Source organism: Saccopteryx bilineata, chromosome 1, assembly GCF_036850765.1.
Source record: "Saccopteryx bilineata isolate mSacBil1 chromosome 1, mSacBil1_pri_phased_curated, whole genome shotgun sequence".
Lineage (NCBI taxonomy): Eukaryota > Metazoa > Chordata > Mammalia > Chiroptera > Emballonuridae > Saccopteryx > Saccopteryx bilineata.
The window spans coordinates 378,426,185-378,449,036 of record NC_089490.1 but is presented as its reverse complement, the minus strand read 5'-3'; the positions used below and the strand labels follow the sequence as shown (position 1 = coordinate 378,449,036).

Here is a 22,852-nt window from a genome sequence, read left to right as displayed (position 1 = left end):
CTGCACCCAAAAGTCTGCTTCCCCATCAAACACCCCCACCTCTTTGCCTCAGGCTCAGTGAGGGACCCTGATTTCAGATGATCGTATATTTTCTTTCAATAAAAAGCCCCTGTTAAAATACAATGTACTATAAATTAACTTGAGATAACAGATGGAGCCTGGGTGATTAGCAGCTTAAACCAGCTGGCAGAGGTAGGATAAAGAAATGGAAGGCTCCTGTAGGAGGGAGACACAGGTGTCACAGTTCTAGGTGGGACGCTAAGGGGGTGATGGCGGGGGCAGGGTTGATACAAGGGCACCTAGTTCAGAGGGCAACAAGCAAGTTGAGGTGAAGGATGAAATCCCCAAATCCAACCTTTTCCCTTTTTTCCCTAAAAAGAGGTTTATTGCCTTTAGTCCACAGTTGGTACTCGAGGTCCCAGGGCTCCTGGATGTGGCTGGTCCTGGCAGGACCGGGGTAAGTGGGTGGGGGGCAGGGGACAAGTATGGGAGGGATGGGGTCTGGCTTTCCTCAACCACTCAGGACTCCACTGTCCTTTCTGGGCCTCCGTCTCCTCACTGGGTCACCGGGAGGGTCCTGGGGAAATCCAGCCCCTCACAATGACTACAATATCTGGGGGCTGTGGCTTGGCGTTCTCCCAGGGGACTTCCTTCCCAGCACCCACTCCCGCCATCCCCACCCCATTCCCCTACCAAAAAGAATTAATTTGATTTTGTTAAAACTGCTGGAAACTTCTGTGGATACAGGAGCCACAAGCTGATCAGCGGAGTAAGGGAAGAGGGGCAGAAGCAACCAGAAGCCACTGGGGCCAGTTTCCCTCCCTGCACAGGTTTCTTCTTCTCCCTACGACTTGGCCCCAAGCCTGCTGGGAAATTTGCTACCTTGATGTGGCCCTTGCAGTCCCCCACCACCACCAGGCACATCTGGATCTGGCCTTTACAGACCCTCAGCTGGAAGCACGTGAACACATAGAAAAACAAGATTAAAACAGAAAAATCAAAAATCCCAGATGGGGTGATGACGTGGAGAGATACCCCACAAGGGGAGCCTTAGTAGCCTGCCTCCCTTCCTTGGGCTGGGGCAGTTGCTAGCTGACCCTGGAGCCCTGTCAGCCACTGGGCCTTGTGGGCAGTACCTGGGGCTATAGATCTGCTGGTCCAGGCCAAAGACCCAGCTGCTCTGGTTGGTGCCCTGCACGTAGCCCTCTGCAGAAACATGGAAGAGTTGTCACATTTGTCGCTCCCCAGGTTGGTGTCACAGATGTGCTGCTGGGTTCTGGGAGCCATCATGTCCACCTGGCTGGTGCCCATTTGCAGGCTGATGGTTGAGTGGTCTATGGGTGGCAGGATATAGTTCTTGGGGTCGTGCAGATGCCTTCTTGTGCCATATGCTGTCATGCTTGACTGGCTGGGACACTTGTTGATGCCCATCTGGATCCCAGTGACGCACTGGCCCGCCTTCATGGTGATGTCATCAAAGTCCCGCTCCTGCTTCTCCGAGTACCTGATGCCCATGTCCGCACCACTCTGCAGCCACCTGGTCTTGGCCTTCCCTGTCAGAGCTGGAAGAGACACCTGCACCCGAGTCACGTTCCCACTGGCAAACAGGTCATTGGCCTCGAGCAGGTCTATGGAGTTCATGCCGTAGCTGACCATGGCCTTGATTAAGTGGGGAGGTTTCCTAGCTGGTGGCAGTTTTGCTCGGAGTGGTTCATCTTGGGTACGGAGCCCAGATGCAGCTCATTCATGAGTGAGCAGAGGATAATGCCTTCCTTCAGACCCTTCTAGAAGTCAGGACCAATAGGCCTGTGAGTCCCTCGATCCAGCTGTTGAGTTCCACCTCCTTCTGTGGGTCATATTTGGATAGGACTGGTTCCTGACCTCAGCCAAGAGCCTGTACAAGGGCCCATTGTTGAACCATGTGGGGCTCATGCCAGCGGTGGTGATGTGCTCCCGAATCCAACCATTTGCCTCTCAGTAAAACCAAAAGTTGATTATACCCTTAACTGGGAACACCATGTGGTGCCAGGACATTGCTGTACTTTGCCCTGGTCTCCAACCTTCACGCCAAAGCGGCAAGATACTGGGGGAGGGGCAGAAGTGGGTGAACGGGAGAAACTCCCATTAATGCTAGGATTTATACATTTATCTACAAGGCCCAGGCTTGCTAAAAGCTATTGCAGCAGTCAGGGGCTTTCCAGATCATATTTCATTCCCCTGCAAATGGAACCCATCAAAACAACTGTTCCAATTCTTTGGCCTCCTTCCAGGAACCACTGTTCACCTGGAACAGAGGGAGATGGCTGCTTTGTCAGCCAAGAGAGGCCAGCAAGATAAACACCCCATTGCACACAACACAATGCACCCGGGCCTCCGGCAGGTGGCTAGGCACTGAGCTTGGAGCCATGCTTCCATCTTCCCCCTTGCTTTACTTCCCTTCACTAATTCCTCCAACCGCTTCCCAGTACTACTCTGCCTGGTAATTCCCCTGTCTCCCTTTTTCCTGGTAGCCACGGTGAGGACAGGGGACCCGCATTTGGGAACCTCTCTGCAGCATGCACTCCTGCAGTGCTGAGGCTGACCAGCTAAGCTACACACACTTCAGGCCCTCCAGGAGGCGGCGGCTGTGGCTGAAGCACCAGGCTGTTAATCAGGTGCACTGGTGTGTGGTTTGGACAGAGGACACGAGGCAGGGTCCATCTTTCTGCTCCCCGTCAGATCCAGGGCAACCTGCTTCCCCACCCTCCTGCTGGGGGCAGGGGCAGCAGTGCCTCCTTAGAGCTGCCCTCTGGTTTTGTTCAGTCTTTCTGGAACATTCATCCAGCCCTCCCATGGCCTGGGCAGCACCTAATTCCTTAGAGTCATTTTTTGTCCGTTTAAATGGCTTAATGTCTTCTGCTTTCTGCAGTTGACATTTGCCTGATATAGTACCCCTCCCTTTCTTTTATAGATTTACATATACTTTTCAGTTGTAAAATCAGCTAGTGTTTACTAAGGTTTCAAAACCTCTCCCTGAAGAACGCCTCTGGAATGAGAACCCATGACTGTAAATGGCTACAGCAGGGCCTTCAATCTCGCTTCTGAGATGCATTGATGGACCAATCATCCTCCTTAACATTTTCAACCCACGGCTCACATTTTAGGGTCTGAGCCCGCCACTCTGCCACGAATGCAAATGCGCTGTGGGTACCTCCAGGGGGTGGAACCCTGGACAAAGTGCTGGAGAGCATCCCAGGGCTACAGCTTGCCGAAGTCTCTCCTTCTAAAAGGTCAGCATTTATTTTCAAAGTTGTCATTCAGACAATCCACTTTGTCTCCTTCACAGCCAAGGCACATAGCTGACCCCATTCCCGTCAAAGATTTTTAAACTCCAAACACAAATCAAGGCTGAGGAGGTGCATTTTTATTTCTGGAGAATGATCTGATTATTACTTATCCTTTGGAAGCGAAGGCTGATTCATCATCCACATACAGAGGTTATTAATTTGGCTGATATAGGAAGAATCACTTGGGTTTTTCTTCTGCCTGAGAATTCACATTGGCCCATTTTCTTTTCTTTACTAATTCATTATTTTCTATGACTTTTATTTGGAAAATAACATTTAAAAATACTTTAAAGCAGAGATATTTTTTGCTCTTAAATATTAAGCTGACAGTATCTCTTCTACCCTCTTTATGTGCCGGGAGGAATGAACTTCAATGCCAAAGCTGGTTTAATGACAGGGTATGGCCTTTTAGGAGTGATCGATTTTGGACATCTTTCTAAAATCATGCATTCTTTTAAAGGGAGTGCCTCCTCCTAGAATATTACTACCCGACTGAGCCACAGTTACTGCCGGGAGTGTGTTGCATACCTTGGTGGTTCGGGTGGCTAGGAGGTTGGAAATGCTTGCATAGCACACCGATTCCCAAGCCCTTTGGAAAGAGGCTTGCCTGTGCGGGCCCTAACATCTCCTGAGCTAGAGAAAAATTCTGAAACAGTCCCATCTGCCATCAGTCCCGGGGGCTTAGATGTTCCTGCGGAGCATGTGTTTGTTTGCTTAGTCATTCACTTAGTTTTACATGCAGCCTTTACTGTTGGGACCCTAAAATAGTCAACTTTGGAAAAAATTCACAATAAAATCAATCTCCCATGGCTTTTGATTCTTCCATGTCAAGGAGCAGGTCCCCCTGGTGTTCCCTAATCTGGCAGAAATGACTAGAAATTTTGGCCTGGCTTCAGGATCCTCAGACTCAGTAGGAAGATTGCCATGTTTCCAACTGAAGGCCATGTTCACTGCTGGGCTGATGGATCCTTTTGCCAAGGGTGCCCTGGCATTTTTGGAAAATCAAGCGCTCAGAAAATGAATGCACTGTTTAAAACTATGATTCTTCTCTTTTTCTACTTTATCTGCTGGTCCGTGTGTTTGCTTGTGTGAGTTATCCAGGCGAGAATTCTGTGAGACCTGTCATTGAGACTCTTCGAGAGAGTCAGAGATACAGTACAGATATTATGTCATGTGAGGACAGATGTTTAGTGTGGTGGGTATAGATGGCAGTCATACTGCATGGTGATTAAAGGAATGGGCTCCGGAGGTGGGCAGACAAATCATGTCACTGCTCTGTGCCTTGGTTCTCCCATTTAGACAATGGGCATAATGAATGTAGCTAGCCAACAGGGGACTTGACAAATTCAATGAGACAACACACACAGAAAGACCAGAATACGGCCTTGTCTACACAGTGCAGTCAGTAAATAGTATCTGCTTTTCACATGATTAGAACAGAAAACAGGAGGCGATATAGGGAACAATTTCATTCTTATAGCCAACAATCTAAGTTCTTAGAATTGTTCCCTAAATGATCATTTTCTCTTATGGAAACATATTTTATTTGCCTACGTTTCTGAGATCACATGCATGCCTCAAAGAAATGTGTATTTTTAAAAATCTATTAGTGCCTTCCTAAAGTAATCTGTGATTGAAATACTTATACATGTTTGTGAGGGGTGAGTAACTTCCTTTTAAAAATCATCTCTCTCCATCTAAGTAATTTAGTAACACAACAGTCCCAAGTATGAAGTGAATACACTAATTCATAGCACAGTGGTTGAAAAATATCTGCAATGTTCTCTTTTCAAAACCAATAGGGAAATCTCTGGCTTATTTCCTCAAATAGTAGAAATTCCTGCGCCTAGAATCTCCTAAGAAACCCAGAATTACTAATCTTAACATAACTTCAGAATCCGGTCACACCTGAGATCCGCCCTAGCAGAAGAAAAAGGTCTCCAAACTACAAACATCCAGGAAGGATGTTTGATAGGAGAGGTTAACTGGAAAACTCAACTGCCCAATATTTAACCACAGGCTGATTATAGAAACTGATGACTGAGTTTGGTATAAGAAATACCTTTATGTGGAGAAAAATTAATGTTGAATAACCTGGAGGCAAAAGATGATTTGCCCAAAGCATCTAGACTTTTATAAAACTAAGCTAGCAAACTGTCTTATATTAAAAATAAATAAATACAAGATAAGGATAGCATCACCAACACAAACATCAAGTTGAAATGTAAAAAAAAGTAGTTAGAAATTTAAATTAGGTAGAATATCTCTGTTTTTAATTGAGCCATTTAAAAAACCCATTTTTAGCTTTTGTAGAAAACAATGTCTAATTCCGAGGTGGGGGGGGGGGAATCTTCTTGCCTTTAAATTAGCATGGCATATTTAAGAAAGCAAATGTCATTTTCAAATTGCAATCTCACAAATTATAACAAAACTTTATCCAGACATATTTGAATTACAACTCTTGGTACAGGAAATTTTTTATTTTATTTTATTTTATTATTAATTTTAATGGGGTGACATTAATCAATCAGGGGAAGTATTTTATTTTTAATAAGAGAAACATTTGAAGAGAATGGAAAAGAAACACTTTTCATAAGATCTAAGAGCACATTCAAAACCATTTGAAATTCTGGGCAGGATGAAGTTGTATCTCAGCAGGGTGTCATTCACGCAAGTGCAACTCACAGGTGCAATGACACGTCACAGGATGCACACAACTTGATGTGAGGCACTAAACTGAAACTCATAACCAGGGGAAGTTTGATGGGATTAGCAGAATTTTTGCAGTTTGCGGCCATCACTGCACAAACCATGTACTTCATCATAGGAAATCACCAAATCACTCTGTTGACATCTCATTGTTTCCACGGCACACTGACGAGTTATGAAATCAGGAACAAATCCAACTTCTCAATATTGCTATGAACTAAAAGAAGCCTATATATTCAAATGAATTCTAACCCATGGCCATGGTTCATGCTAAGTTTCTAAGAACAGAGGGGAAACTATTAAGGACATTTGGAATCACTGTTGAGTTTAAGGTCAATACTATACTATTCATAAATGATTGAATTTAGAAATTGAGCTCTTTTGAGCAATAAATTATTACTCTGGCGATTCCAAGTAGTCTTACTTTGCAAAATAGGTAATAAGGAGTAATAAAAGGATATTTTACTGCATTTTTGAATTTCACAAATATACTGAAACACAGGGAATGCTCTGTCCCTTTTGCTTTCAGGGAAAGAAAAGCTCGTATTTACCTTGGGCCACTAGAGACTTACATCATAGCCACTGTTACGAATCCCACGCCGGGGTCGCTCCCGAGTCACCAGAAGGTCCATCTCTGTTTCCCCTGGGCTTGGGCTATTCAGAGACTGCCGGCTTCGGTAGACGGAGTTCTTCGTCTGTTGCCTGTAGAAAATTTCAACAACTGTTATGATGCAGCAAATGCCCTGACAGATGGAATTCTCCACTGATCCAAAATACAGGCAACCAATGAAGGCTTTGGTTGGATTTGCCTCACAAATGTTAGAATTGGTGGGATTTGTTCCCCAGCTATCAGAGGCCATACAAATAGTGGAATAAAGATCCCCCCCCACCTCACTGCTGTAACCATTAGGCTGAATTGTAAATGCTCTTTCCTATGGTAATTATGATCAATTGCAACATTGCAGCCTCATCTAAAATCCTGCTAATGGCAAGGCCAGGATGTCCCTTGACCCTGTAAGACAGCTAACACTGGAAGAACAAACTTCCTTTTGTTGACTGTTGACTCAGCAGCATCCTGTTCCTTTTAATCGTTCTAATTCCATGGTGGGTTAATAAACCCCGAGGCTAAAAGGATGCTTAATTCTGCCACATTGATAGATTTTCTTTTCTACCTTCACCACAGTGGTTTCCCTTCTGGGCCAAGGAGCCATAAACCAAGCGGCAATTTGGGGCTCATCTGTCCATTGGTCTGAGTACCTACTATGTTTCAGCCACTATGTTCATTATGAGAAAGATTCATAATGAGCAAGACAGGGCTTACATTTTATTGAAAGTGACAGATAATCCACATGATAATTTCAGAGTGATAAGTGCTATTAAGATGAACAAGGAGATGAGAAGTACAGATTGGTAGTTACAGAATAGTCATGGGAATGCCAAGTACAGTATAGGAAGTATAGTCAGTTATGTAATAACTATGATGTCAGATGGGTACTGGAAATATCAGGGGGAACTCTTTTGTGGATGAACAAAGGGTCACATACTGAACCTGACAAGCTCAGGGGTGGCCTGCATGGCAGCCTTATGAATTCAGAGACCGGAAGTAATCACATAGGATGGTCTGAAATGAAAACTTCCTAACTTTAAAGTAAGTCACAGCAGGTCATCCTAACTTAGGCCAATATATCTTCCTTGACAAAAGTCAATCTTAACCTTAACTGAGCCTGTCTATTGTCTTTTTGCATATACAGTAACATACCTATGTAATGTCAGATAATTTCCTTTTTCCAGACCCATCAGGGCACAACCTCCCACCAGAGCAGGGACCCCAGAGCCCGTCACTGTTATTGTTATCACGTGAACTGTTAACTGTTAATTATCCTACACCCACCAACGTAAAAGAAGTACATGGGTATTCGTTTCTCGTTTTACTTTTTATCCAGTCCCAGAGATTTCCCCACTGTGCTTTCTCCACCTCCCTGATCTATCCCCCATGGATTTCATGTAACCCAGTGGTCCCCAACCTTTTTTGGGCCATGGACCAGTTTAATGTCAGAAAATATTTTCACGAACCGGCCTTTAGGGTGGGACGGATAAATGTATCACGTGACCGAGACAAGCGTCAAGAGTAAGTCTTAGACGGATGTAACAGAGGGAATCTGGTCATTTTTAAAAAATAAAACATTGTTCAGACTTACATATAAATAAAACGGAAATAATGTAAGTTATTTATTCTTTCTCTGCGGACCGGTACCAAATGGCCCACGGACCGGTATTAGTCCATGGCCCGGGAGTTGGGGACCACTGATGTAATCCCTTATTGCCTCCTCCTTTGATTCTAATGTATAAAATAAGTTGCGAAACTGCCATTCTCTGGAGCATTTTTCAATCTGTTGTGATTTTGCTTCCCGACAGTTGTTGTCAGTTTGTCTCAAATAACATAATAAAAGTTTTCTACAGGTTTGGTATAAATACATGTGATATTCCTCTATGTGTGTATATTTAATCAACCATAAAGTATATTATTATTGGCAACGAAAGCCTTATATTCATGTAAAACAAAAGAAAAAAGATAAACAAGAAGATGTGACAGAGGGTGATGAGGAGGGGGACGACTTTAGATAGGATGGCCAGGGAAGGCTTCTCAGGAGAGGTGACATTTCAGCCAGGACCTATTTGGAAGCAGTCACATGCCCAACTGGGCACAAAGCATCTCAGTCCCAGCGAGTAGCATGTTCAGAGGCTCCACTCAGCTCCCTCCTTGGAAATGCATTCACTGGTCACCTCTGTCGCGTTTCCACTTGTCATTACAGGGATTTTTATGAGGAGGGAAAAAACAAAAACAAAAGCTAGCAACAAGTGAAGGCTGTGGTTGTGCTTCTTTCTCCACAAGAGGTAACCTTACAAGCGGGTAGTGAGGCCCCCTGGGGACGGGTGACTTTCACCTGATCCTGCAGAGTGACAAAGGAGGGATAACATCACCGATTTCCTTCTCATCCAACACCAAGTTCCCCTTTGTAAATAACCTGCATTTCAGAGCATCTACCCTCAGAGGACTCCCCGGATACTACCTGTGTTGCATCTTGTTTCTAAGACTATCCATCCATTCACGGGTTGAAGGTGAAAAGGCTGCAGTGTTTATTCCCAGAGGCTGTGGAGAAAACCAGGACCCTGGCAGGTACACATGCCTTTTCACGATCATACGCCCTGATAGTCACAGCCTGACAGTCACACCCTGTTACTCTAGAACAGACATCAGAACTCCCCAAGCAAAACACTACCCTTGCAATTAGCCTAAGGCTATGATTTTCAACCCGTGTGTCGTGGCAGGTACACAGGTATGCTGCAACACCTGACCATTTAGTTAGGGACACTGACCTCTTTTCCCTTACACTGTCAAATAAAATGACAACAGCCACACACAACAGTAGCCATCTGGTGTGTGAATAAATCAAAATTGTACCTTTTTTTTTGGTCAGATTGGCAAAAAAATATTTTTTTTCGTGTGCCACAGAATTTTAGTAATTAGTTTATGTGTGCCATGAGAAGAAAAAGATAAAAAAATGCTGGCCTAGGGAATAAAACTGAAACTAATAGACACTATTCCCTCACCATGAGGAGCTTATACCTATTTAAAGAGCACCTGCGGTCTCTGCTTGCCTGATACCCATATGATGTTCACTGTGGCGTTCCCTTCCTCCATAGATTGGCATATGACTCAGGCTGCCTAATCGCAGCACCACATCCCCATGGCCACATCGATTGGTCAGAGGGTAGGCACATGAGTTGGTCCAATGAGACTGAGTCTGGGACTTTGGCTAGAGCAACCAGGAAACAGGCATTCTCTTGGCTTTGAGATTTCTAAGAAGATGGGATATAAGCCTAGATGTGCTGGCAGCCAGTTTGCCACTATGAGGTAAGAGCATGCCTGAAAAGAACCCAGGAAAGAGTGAAGAGAGAGCACGATAAATATGGGAGACATTGTATGATCCCTTGGATCTAGCCACGCCCGACACCTTGACCTTTCACTTATGTTCAATAATACATTCCCTTTTATTTCCCAAGTTTGTACTAGATTTCCATCATTTGCAACCAAAATAATCCTGACTAATATAAAAGCTTAAACCCAACAATAATAAACTATGCCCTACAGTTATCTGCAATTAGAGGCTTCCTTTAGGAACAGAGCACAACTTTGTAAAACAGAATCTGTTTTGAGTGATTCACACTTTAAGAGAGATCCCAAAGAATTCTCATCCTTGACCTAATTACAAAGCATTTTTTTAAAAAATGCAGATTTCACAGCTGTCCTGAGACAGCTAATTAGCCTATTTAGAAAAGATTTACTAATAAGGGTGGTCGGGGAGAAAATAGTAGGATTAGTAATTGACATTTAACCAGGTTATTTTGGAAGTATTAGAAATACAATAGTTAGACTGCGTAAGCCCTTTCAGGCGCTGTGAATGTGGGTGAGAGATTAGACGCTGGAGCACACTTCAGTCTCCTTTACCGTCAAAGACAAGGCTGCATCATGATACACAGCTTAAAGGCTGCTGATTAGCACGGCTCTCAACTGACCAGACCGTCAGAGTGTGCAGGGTGTGCAAGGAACTATTTAGAAATAATTAGGCTCTCAGAAGAGAAATTACATATCTTAATCAAATAGAGTTCCTTGAGGTGTATCACTTTCTTGTTGGTGTTTTGCTATATTCCTTAAAAGTTAATAAATTTAGAAACTTGCAAACTTGAAAAGTAGGCTTTTTACTTCTGAAAATAGTTGCTGGGTAGATCATGATACATTTTATTTGGATTCTTAGGGGCTTTTAAATATCATTATAATTTAAGAAAGTAGTTCCCAAGCTGTGTTCTCTGAAACCCTAGGGTTCCATAAAGATAAACTGGAGCTATGTAGTCCTCCATCTGAGGAGGAGGAGGAGGAGGAGGAGGAGGAGGAGGAGGAGGAGGAGGAGGAGGAGGAAGAAGGGACCCTGCTTCCATCAGAGCAGCTCTGCCTTTAGGTTGGGCTCTCCCAGAAGCAGGCTTTGTAATGATTTAACTGCAGGTGGTTTATTTGGGAGAGGGTTCCAGAAAGCACAAGTTGGGAAGAGGAAAAATGAGAGGGGGAAGGGAAGGAGGCCAATCAATGGTATGATATTGACTAGATTAGTGTTTTGAGCAACTGGGCCTCACACTCATTGGAAAAACATGGGAGAACGTTGTTTTAAAATGTAGGTTTTGTTTTATTCAGGTATGGCAAGACCAACAGCTTAGAAGATGGCTGCCATTGAGAAGATAGCTTGTGGCACTGGTGGGTGGCTCAGTGGATAGAGCGACATCCCAGCATCCCGAGGTCGCTGGTTCAATCTCCAGTCAGGGCACATAGCAGAAGCAATCAATGAGCGTACAACTAAATGGAATCACTAAGTGGAACAACCAGTTGATGCTTCTCTCCCTTGCACTCCCTCCCTTTCTTTTTCTCAAATTAACGGAAAAACTTTTAAAAAGATAGTTTGTTATATTCACAGATCCCAAGAAGAAGGGGCATGCCCTGCACAGAGGGCCACAGGGGGAAGTACCAGACAAGGCAGGTGTGCAAGTTTAGGACTGGATCATGTGAGTAATTTCAGCAGACTCTGGGGCCTAGGGGTGGTCCCTAGTGGCCTGGTACCAGGCTGAGGTGATTAGGGCAGGAAGGTGGGGACCAGAGTGTGAGAGCCCTAAAGAGCAGGATTGGGCTCTGGCTTTCTGGTTTGCATATGAAAGGTGTACTTGCAGGTGAGCCCTTTACCTTTCTGAGAATTCATTAGACAACCCTGGGAGGGGCAGTGTCTTCAAGGTCAGCAAGGCCCCAAATGTCAAATCATCAGATATAGAAATTACAAAATGTGATTATTACCGCATATAGCTTATACCTCCTGTCCCAACTGTCATTGATGGAGGCTGCTCCAGGGCACATTAACGACCTGACACTTCTCATTGGGCTGCCAAGAAAAGCCCTCAGGTCAGATTCACAGATGCTCGCAGGAAGAAGGATGTATGACCTATACAGGCCCAGTGGGCGCTGAGGGGACCTACGGGATGGGAGGGGGTTGGCCTCGGACAGTGTCAGTTATATGACATACTTGGTGTCTCTGGGTAAGAGTTTATAACATAAAAATAGAGTTTTCGTCTGACTGCAAATGAAAACCTGTGAAAACTCTTTCACATTTCAGGATGAGTCAACATCTGGAATCTAAACTTTGTGGTTTATTTGACTCATTTACATCTCAGGGTGAAATTCTGACTACTGGTGCTGCTTCTGGATGAGAGAATGACTGCCACCCCTGTGCCTCGAGGTGGCTGGGTCACTGGGAGGTTCTGGAGAGCTGGGCTGCAAAAGGCAGTGAACAGGTAACCCTAGCCTGTGACACCAGATAACCCATGAGGCAGCCTCTGGAGTCAACTGCCAACCGTGACCAGAAGAACTCCTCAGAGCTCACCGAGTATCCATCACTCTCTTTTCCTCTGTTAAGCTTTTCTTCTCCATCCCATCTCTTGTTAATTTCACCTCTATTCCTACTCTCACCTCACTCAAGTGCTGGTCAAAAAATTTATAACATTATCTTTGGTGCTTTAGAGTCATTAAGTAATTTCTTCAACAGACACTTACTGAAAATTGAAACATTCACAGATCGGCAGGTCATGAAAGGGACTTAGGAATCTGGCCTGAACCTATGCTAGGCAGCAGAGATGCATCTCTACAGAAAAAAAGTTTTATTCAATCTCCTTATACAAAGGCTTGACTAGAAAGGAATCCAAACACAACACTACAGAAAGCCATTGCCATACAAGAGAAGAGAACAAGAGAATAGAACAGGAACAGAGAGCTACAAAACCAGAGACAGAACACCAAGCCTAGACTCAACCAACTCTACAAATAAAACGCCCAAAAACAGACAATGAGAAGACAAAGAAGTGCAATCCAAATGAAACCACAAGAGACACCTTCAGGAGATGAACTGAGTGATATAGAAATAATCAAACTTCCAGATGCGGAGTTCAAAATAATGATTGTAAGGATGCTTAGGGATCTTAGAACAACAATGGATGGTCATTATGAACACCTAAATAAAGAAATAGCAAGTATAAAAAAGAATCAGTCGGAGATGACAAATACAATATCAGAAATAAAGACCACAATGGAAGGAATTAAAAACAGGATAGATAGAGCTGAGGATCGAATCAGCGAGTTGGAGGACAACTGGAATGAAGGCATGAAAGCAGAGAAGAAAAGAGAAAAGAGACTCAAAAAGTAAGAGGAAACTCTTAGAGACCTCTGTGACAACATGAAGAGAAATAACATCTGCATCATAGGGGTTCCTGAAGAAGAAGAAAAAGAACAAGGGATAGAGACTTTGTTCAATCATATCATAGCTGAAAACTTCCCTAAATTAATCCAAGAGAAACTCTCACAAGTCCAAGAAGCACAGAGGACTCCATTAAAGAGAAACCTAAAGAAACCTACACCAAGACACATCATAATTAAAATACCAAAGCTAAGCGATAAAGAGAAAATATTAAAAGCTGCAAGAGAAAAAAAGTTATCACCTACAAAGGAGCCCCCATAAGGATGACATCCGACTTCTCAACAGAAACACTTGAGGCCAGAAGGAAATGGCAAGAAATATTCAAAGTAATGCAGAACAAGAACCTACAACCAAGACTACTTTATCCAGCAAGGCTATCATTTAAAATCAAAGGAGAAATAAAAAGCTTCCCAGACAAAAAACAACTCAAGGAATTCACTACAACCAAACCAATGCTGCAGGAAATGTTAAGGGGCCTGTTGTAAACAGATCAAAGTGGGAAAAGAATATAGCAAAAAAGGAATACAGCTTTAAAGAATAAAATGGCAATAAACAACTACATATCAATAATAACCTTAAATGTAAATGGATTAAATGATCCAATCAAAAGACATAGGGTAGCTGCGTGGATAACAAAACAGGACCCATATATATGCTGTCTACAAGAGACACACCTTAGAACAAAAGAGGCACATAGATTGAAGGTAAAAGGATGGAAAAAAACATTTCATGCAAATGGAAATGAAAAAAAAGCTGGGGTAGCAATACTTATATCAGACAAAATGGACTTGAAAACAAAGGCTATAGTAAGAGATAAAGAAGGCCACTACATAATGATAAAGGGAGTAATCCTACAGGAAGATATAACTATTATAAATATCTATGCACCTAATATAGGAGCACCCAAATATATAAAGCAGACTTTGATGGAGTTAAAGGGCGAGATCAACAGCAATACTATAATAGTAGGGGATTTCAATACCCCACTAACATCACTAGATAGATCCTCAAGAAAGAAAATTAACAAAGAAACAGCAGACTTATTGGAAACACTAGATCAACTCGATTTAATAGATATATTCAGAACCTTTCACCCTAAAGCAGCAGAATATACATTCTTTTCAAGTGCTCATGGTACATTCTCTAGGATAGACCACATGTTAGGGCACAAAAGTGCTCTCAACAAATTTAAGAAGATTGAAATCATATCAAGCACTTTCTCTGATCACAACGGCATGAAACTAGAAATGAATCACAACAGAAAAGCTCAAAAATTCTCAAACACATGGAAACTAAATAGCAGGTTGTTAAATAATGAATGGATTAAAAATGAGATCAAAGAAGAAATAAAAAAAATCCTAGAAACGAATGACAATGAGCATAAAACAACTCAAAATTTATGGGACACAGCGAAAGCAGTACTGAGAGGGAAGTTCATAGCACTACAGGCACATTTTCAGAAGCTAGAAAAAGCTCAAATAAACAACTTAACCCTGCATCTAAAAGAATTAGAAAAAGAACAGCAAATAAAGCACAAATGTAGTAGAAGGAAGGAAATCATAAAGATCAGAGCAGAAATAAATGACATAGAGGCTAAAGAAATAATACAGAGGATCAATGAAACTAGGAACTGGTTCTTTGAAAAGGTAAACAAGATTGATGAACCTTTAACTAGACTCACCAAGAAAAAGAGAGAGAGGACTCAAATAAATACAATTAGAAATGAGAGAGGAGAAATAACAACTGACACAACAGAAATACAAAATATTGTTAGAAAATACTATGAAGAACTATATGCCAAAAAACTAGATAACCTAGATGAAATGGACAAATTCCTTGAAACACACAATCTTCCAAAAATCAATCTGGAAGAATCAGAAAACCTAAACAGACCGATTACCCCAAATGAGATCGAAACAGTTATCAAAAAACTCCCAACAAAGAAAAGTCCGGGGCCTGATGGCTTCACAACGGAATTCTACCAAATATTCAAAGAACTAACTCCTATCCTTCTCAAACTATTTCAAAATATTCAAGAGGAAGGAAGACTTCCAAGCTCCTTTTATGAGGCGAGCATAATTCTGATTCCAAAACCAGGCAAAGACAACATAAAGAAAGAAAATTATAGGCCAATATCTCTGATGAATATAGATGCTAAAATCCTCAACAAAATATTAGCAAACTGGATCCAACAATATATGGAAAAAATCATACACCATGATCAAGTGGAATTTATTCTGGGGAGGCAAGGCTGGTACAATATTCGTAAATCAATCAATGTGATTCATCACATAAACAAAAAGAAGGAGAAAAACCATATGATAATTTCAATAGATGCTGAAAAAGCATTTGATAAAATCCAGCACCCATTCATGATCAAAACTCTCAGCAAAGTGGGAATACAGGGAACATACCTCAACATGATAAAAGCCATCTATGAGAAACCCACAGCCAACATCATACTCAATGGGCAAAAATTAAAAGCAATCCCCTTAAGATCAGGAACAAGGCAGGGGTGCCCCCTTTCACCACTCTTATTTAACATAGTCCTGGAAGTCCTAGCCACAGCAATCAGACAAGAAGAAGAAATAAAAGGCATTCAAGTTGGAAAAGAAGAAGTAAAACTATCATTATTTGCAGATGATATGATATTGTATATAGAAAACCCTAAAGTCTCAGTCAAAAAACTACTGGACCTGATAAATGAATTCAGCAAAGTGACAGGATATAAAATCAATACTCAGAAATCAGAGGCATTTTTATACACCAACAATGAACAGTCAGAAAGAGAAATTAAGGAAACAATCCCCTTCACAATTACAACCAAAAAAATAAAGTACCTAGGAGTAAACTTAACCAAGGAGACTAAAGACTTGTACTCGGAAAATTACAAAGCATTAATAAAAGAAATCAAGGAAGATACAAACAAGTGGAAGCATATACCGTGCTCATGGATAGGAAGAATAAACATCATTAAAATGTCTATATTACCCAAAGCAATCTATAAATTCAATGCAATACCAATTAAAATACCAATGACATACTTCAAAGATATAGAACACATATTCCAAAAATTTATATGGAACCAAAAAAGAACACAAATAGCCTCAGCAATCTTAAAAAAGAAGAATAAAGTGGGAGGTATCACACTTCCTGATATCAAGTTATACTACAAGGCCATTGTACTCAAAACAGCCTGGTACTGGCATAACAACAGGCATATAGATCAATGGAACAGAACAGAGAACCCAGAAATAAACCCACAGTTCTATGGACAACTGATATTTGACAAAGGAGGTAAGGAAATACAGTGGAGTAAAGACAGCCTCTTTAACAAATGGTGTTGGGAAAATTGGACAGCTACCTGCAAAAAAATTAAACTAGATCACCAGCTTACATCACTCACAAAAATAAACTCAAAATGGATAAAAGACTTAAATGTAGGCCATGAAACCATAAGCATCTTAGAAGAAAACATAGGCAGTAAGCTCTCGGACATCTCTCAGAGCAATATATTTGCTGATTTATCTCCACGGGGAAGTGAAATAAAAGACAGGATAAACAAATGGGACTATATCAAACTAAAAAGCTTTTGCACAGCTAAAGGCAACAAGAACAGAATAAACAGACAAACTACACAATGGGAGAACATATTTGACAATACGTCTGATAAGGGGTTAATAACCAAAATTTATAAAGAACTTGTAAATCTCAACACCAGAAAGACAATCCAATCCAAAAATGGGCAAAAGAGATGAATAGACACTTCTCCAAAGAGGACATACAGATGGCCAATAGGCATATGAAAAAATGCTCAACATCACTAATCATTAGAGAAATGCAAATTAAAACCACAATGAGATATCACCTCACACCAGCCAGAATGGCGCTCATCAACAAAACAACACAGAATAAGTGCTGGCGAGGATGTGGAGAAAAGGGCACCCTCCTGCACTGCTGGTGGGAATGCAGACTGGTGCAGCCACTGTGGAAAACAGTATGGAGATTCCTCAAAAAACTGAAAATCAAACTGCCTTTTGACCCAGCTATCCCACTTTTAGGAATATACCCCAAGGACACCATAGAATGGCTCCAAAAGGAGAAATGCACCCCCATGTTTGAGGCAGCATTGTTCACAATAGCGAAGATCTGGAAACAGCCCAAGTGTCCATCAGAGGACGAATAGATTAAAAAGCTTTGGTACATATATACTATGGAATACTACTCAGCCATAAGAAATGATGACATCGGATCATTTACAATAACATGAATGGACCTTGATAACATTATACGGAGTAAAATAAGTAAATCAGAAAAAAAAAACTAAGAACTATATGAAACCATACATAGAAGGGACATAAAAATGAGACTCAGAGACATGGACAAGAACGTGATGGCAACAGGGGTAGGGGGTGGGGGGAGGGGGGAGGGGGCGAAGAAGGAGAGAGGGGTTGGGGGAGGGGAGGGGCACAAAGAAAACCAGATAAAAGGTGACAGAAGACAATTTAACTTTGGGGGAGGGGTATACAGCACAATCAAATGTCAAAATAATCTAGAGATGTTTTCTCTCAACATATGTACCCTGATTTATCAATGTCACTGCATTAAATTTAATAAATAAATTAAAAAAAATAAATTAATTAAAAATGGTTCTCAACTTTCAAAAAAAAAAAAAAAAAAAAAGAAAGAAAATTCACTCAGCTTTAAATGCTGATGACTATTTCCTGAGCATCTGCTGGGCAAAAGGCACAGACATGGGCAGGGGTATAAGGATGAGTAAGATGCGTCCCTGCTTGAAAAAGTCTACAGTCTTAAGGGGATGAGGACACACAGCTATTAAAAAAAAAACAACAAAAAACAGAGACAGTTAATCAAAGGCAATAAGTATTATACATACCTATCCATAATGAAACATAAGTGGATTAAATGCTCCAATCAAGAGATGAATGGAAAAAGAAGATGTAATACAATGGCATATTACTCAGCCATGAAAAGAACAAAATCTTACCATTTGTGATAGCATGGATGGACCCAGAGGGTATTATGCTAAGTAAATTAAGTCAGTCAATGAAAGACAAAGACCATATATATGGCCTCACTTATATGTGGAATCTAAAAAACAAAATAAATAATCAAAACAGAAACAGACTCATAGATACAGAGAACAAACAGATGGTTGCCAGATGGGAGGGGACGTTGGGGACCGGGTGAAAAGGGGTAGGGACGAAGAAGTACAGATTGGCAGCTATGAAATAGTCACAGGGATGTCAAGTACAGCGCAGACAATACAGCCAATAACACTGCAATAACTAGGCATGGTGCCGGGCAGGTATTCAACTTATAGGGGAGATCACTTCACAAGTTACATAAATAAATGTCTAGCCACTATTCTGTACACCTGAAACTAATATAATACCGAAAGTCAACAGTAAATGAAAAATTAGAAACAAATTTTTAAGGCCTCAACTGAATTTTTTATTTATTTCTCAAACAGCTTCCAAGTTAAGTTCCTCTTATTTGTACATGATCTTTGATTCATTTTCTGAGTGTCAGCAGGAAATCTAGAGAAAACAGCTTCCCTCCCAGCCTATAAAAGGCTGCGGAAATAAAGTCTCAAAATACAAAGTAAAAACTAAAAAAGCCCTCAGCCTCCCCATAACATCCACATCTTTTCTCTTTTTTTTCTACAGTTATCAACATGGTGACACATGCATTGTGATCCCTGTCACAGTGTGACTGTACATCAATAGCTTGTTATGCCCACCAAGCCTAATTAGAAGCATGGCAAATGAAGCACTGGGTTAGAAATCTCTCATTTCTTTGTTGAGAATAAATCATGTCAATACCATTCAGAAAATTTAGCCCCACCTCCCAGCTTGATTTAGTGGCTTCCATCCAAGACTGCCACATAGTCATTTTTGCTTTTACTAAATACCCACTCAGGCAGGGAACTGTCCTGTCCCACCCAATCTGTGGAGAGTGTGTCTGCCAAGGCTATGGGGTGGGTCAGAGCACTGGCATGCCAAGGGGCTGTCACCAAGGACAATGTGTATTTGAAAGAGTGAAAGAGATGGTCTCAAATCATGAAAATGCTTCTGAAGAAGTGCTTTAGGGTGGGGAGGACAAGAAGAAAGATGGGCACGTATAGTTGTGTTCAAATCTTTCTTCCTTTCCCGGTAGGATCGGTCACTCTCTGCTCACCTGGCAACCAATCTTGGAAGGATATGAATCCAAAACACTGGGCCTAATCTTCCCTTGGGAGGCCGAGTCTCACTCATAGACAGAGCACTTCACATGTCAAACACCCATTGCATTTGTGAGTAATATGCTTTTGAAGTGGTTATCTTTCTCTCCCCATTTGGGGTTTAAATTCTCTGAGAGTGGCAATTGGGCTGTCCTGTCTGCCATAAAATGTTGAATGAGCTGAATGAATGAGTGAATAAGTGAATGAGAAAAAGCAACATGACTGTGACAGTATTCAGCATCTTGCATGGTGGCTAACAGATAGTAGGCAACAATAAATGTTGACTGCAAGAACAAACCTATGAGTTAAAGAGATGAACTCAGCACAGAGCTCCAAGCAGCTCCGTGGTAAGTACTTACTGGAGCTAAATAAAAAGGTGACTCATGAAATTTGTTTTTCTTATACAACAGCCACTAAAATAATTGAAAAATACCATGTCCTTTAATCTGGAAGTTGCATAACCAGGTGGTTTAATTATATCTTTACCCAACTCTGAAAGAGCTACAGTTTGAAAATATTATTAAGTGAAAGAACAATTATGGTTGTCTACCCAAGTACTTTTAAAAAATTATTTATTAATTTTAGAGAGAGAGGAAAGGAAAGAGGGAAAGAGAGAGAGAGAGGAACATCGGTTTGTCGTGCCACCCATCCATGCACTCATTGGTCTGTTCCTGCACAAGCCCAGCAGGGATCGAACCTGCAACCCCAGTGCGCCAGGATGATGCTCCAACCAACTGAGCCACCTGGCCAGTGTGATGGACAAGTAGACAGTTAAGACAGATAGGAATAGGACCATGGAAAATTTTAAAACTTTGCACAATAGGAACTAGCTGAACATGTAGGCATAGGGCACAGGATGTGGTTAGGCCAGAATAACCAGAAACTTCTCCCCAGAAAATTGTACCAGCTTTGTGTTTAACGGTTTTTGCAAGCGGTTAACAGTTACCCAGGATGTAGGTTTTTGCTTTAAAACTAGTTTTGTACTAAAGGTCGCTACTGTTCACTGAAATACCTGCGTGCAATGACAGTGGGCAGTTGCCAGCCGGTTGATAAAGGCTCCTAAATTCAATTAATTTGGGCTCCAATCAATAATTACTCGCATTTGGTTCGTAACATTTGGAGGACCCAGCGAGATAGCCAATATTTAATTGGCATCAGGATCGGAGCCCGGCGGGGCCCTTGCCGCCCCGTTCCTAGGGGGAGATCTCTGAGAGACGTTCCTCAGCCCCGGGAGAAGTGGCAGTTAGGATTTCTGCACTAAACGGTTACATTCGACCTTGTGGGAGCCCTCATTCGACCTTGTGGGAGCCATCAGCCTTCTGGCCTTACCTGTAAGATCTGTTTCTGCATCTGGGGCACCCCCTCAGGGGTCTCTGGAGGGCTGGATGCAGCATTCCCTCCGAGACCCGCTCCGGGACCACGTCGGTGGCTGGTGATCCTGGTTTATTCTTACTTGTTTTCTGTTTTGTCACTGTCTTCTGTCTGTTTGTCCTCTCGTTTGTCTTTGATCGTCCAACTATGGGTCAATCATCATCATGTGTGTCTTGTATTCCATTACAGTGTTTTATTAAGAATTTTTAGGATTTCCGGAGACGAGCAGCGGACTATGGTGCTTCTGTTAATGTCTTTGATTTGCGACATTTTGCGAATTAGAGTGGCCCAACTTCCCTCAGTTGCAACGGCCATCAGAGGGAACTCTTGATTTGTCTATTGCTTACCAGGTCTGAGCCATCATTTTCGGATGCCCTGGCCAGTCAGATCAGGTTCCTTACATCCAGATTTGGATTGACATTCTAACAGAGAAGCCCAAGTGGCTTAAGGAATGCCAACCTCCTCCCACGAAAAAGAGAAAGTCAGGAAAGGGACAGACTATTCTCCTCACCCAGCCTCAGGAAAGGGAAAAGAAGAACCCCTCTGTCCTCCTATCCCCTCCTGAGAGCTCCCTTCTTTTAGGTCCAACCCCATATGCATTGACCCCAGCCCCTGACTCCTCAGAAGGAGCAAAAGCTCCGGGCCCCCTGAGCACCCCCACTGAGGCGGCACCAGGTATGGAACCGCGCAATCAGCCCCCTCCCCAGACTCGTCTGAGGCAGCTCCCATGTTACCCCTGCGCCAGGTGGCCGTGCCCCATGATGAGGAAGCTAGACCCTTCATGGTCTTTGTGCCCTTTTCCACTCGTGATCTTTATAATTGGAAGAATCAGAACCCATCCTTTTCTCAGGACCCCCATGGGCTCATCTCCCTCTTGGGAGTCCATTTTCTTTACCCACCAGCCCACCTGGGATGACTGCCAGCAGCTCCTTCAGACTCTCTTCACGTCGGAAGAAAGGGGTCATGGATGAAAGCTGGTTCTGGGGCCGGAAGGCCAGCCTTCACATGAGCCAGAACGCCTTGAGGCTGTTTGTCCATTGACCCGACCACAGTGGGACCCCAACACGATCAAAGTAAGGAGGCTCTCGATCGGTATCGCCAGACTCTAATGGGGACACTCCGCACGGCTGCACGGAAACTCACTAACATGTCAAGGGTAACCGAGGTGACTCAAGGACCCAGTGAGTCCCTGGCTGCCTTCCTGGAACATCTCCAAGAAGCCTACAGGCTTTATACCCCAAGAGACCCAGAGGCGCCAGAGAATAGATGAGCAATTAATATCGCTTTTGTCTCTCAGTCGGCCCCAGATATTAGGAAAAAACTGCGGAAATTAGAAGGCTTCGAGGGCATCCCCCAGGAGCCCAGAGTCACCCTACAGGTCGGGGGCAAGCCTAAAGACATTTTGGTAGATACGGGAGCCACTTTCTCAGTCGCCCAGCAAGCAGAGAGCCCAGTCTCCAAGGAAAAAGTTCCCATTCAGGGGGCCATGGGAAAGACAAAATCGTATCCCTGGACTCAGGCACGTATCACCAATCTTGCAGCTGGGAGGATGACCCATTCCTTCTTGGTGATGCCTGAATGCCCGTACCCCCTTCTGGGCCGAGATCTCCTCAGCAAACTGCAGGCCACGATTTCCTTTCAGGAGGAACAACCGAGGGTGGACTTTGATTCGTGGCCTCATTCAGTGCTAGTAACATGCCCCCTAAGCGAAGAATACCTCCTAAATCAGGACTCGAAGCAGGAAGTTACAGGTCAAACTCCTGGCCTTTTGATTAAGCTGCAGCAAGAAATACCAGGTGTGTGGGCTGAAACAAATCCCCCGGGGCTGGCCGTTCACTGAGCCCCATTCATAGTGC

The 22,852-nt window shown here is 42.8% G+C and overlaps 1 protein-coding gene and 1 pseudogene across 5 annotated transcripts in view; both read right to left on the bottom strand.

Moving 5' to 3' along the window:
• The window catches only part of KIAA1549L (KIAA1549 like), a 289,877-nt gene that overhangs the window by 41,188 nt on the left and 225,837 nt on the right, over positions 1-22,852 (bottom strand). For all 5 annotated transcript variants that reach the window (XM_066251226.1, XM_066251227.1, XM_066251228.1 and 2 more), the window contains one exon: positions 6,608-6,737. In XM_066251226.1, coding sequence (XP_066107323.1) covers positions 6,608-6,737 — 130 coding nt within the window. The remainder of the gene's footprint in view (positions 1-6,607; positions 6,738-22,852) is intronic.
• On the bottom strand, positions 998-1,932 carry LOC136326945 (calponin-2 pseudogene; annotated as a pseudogene).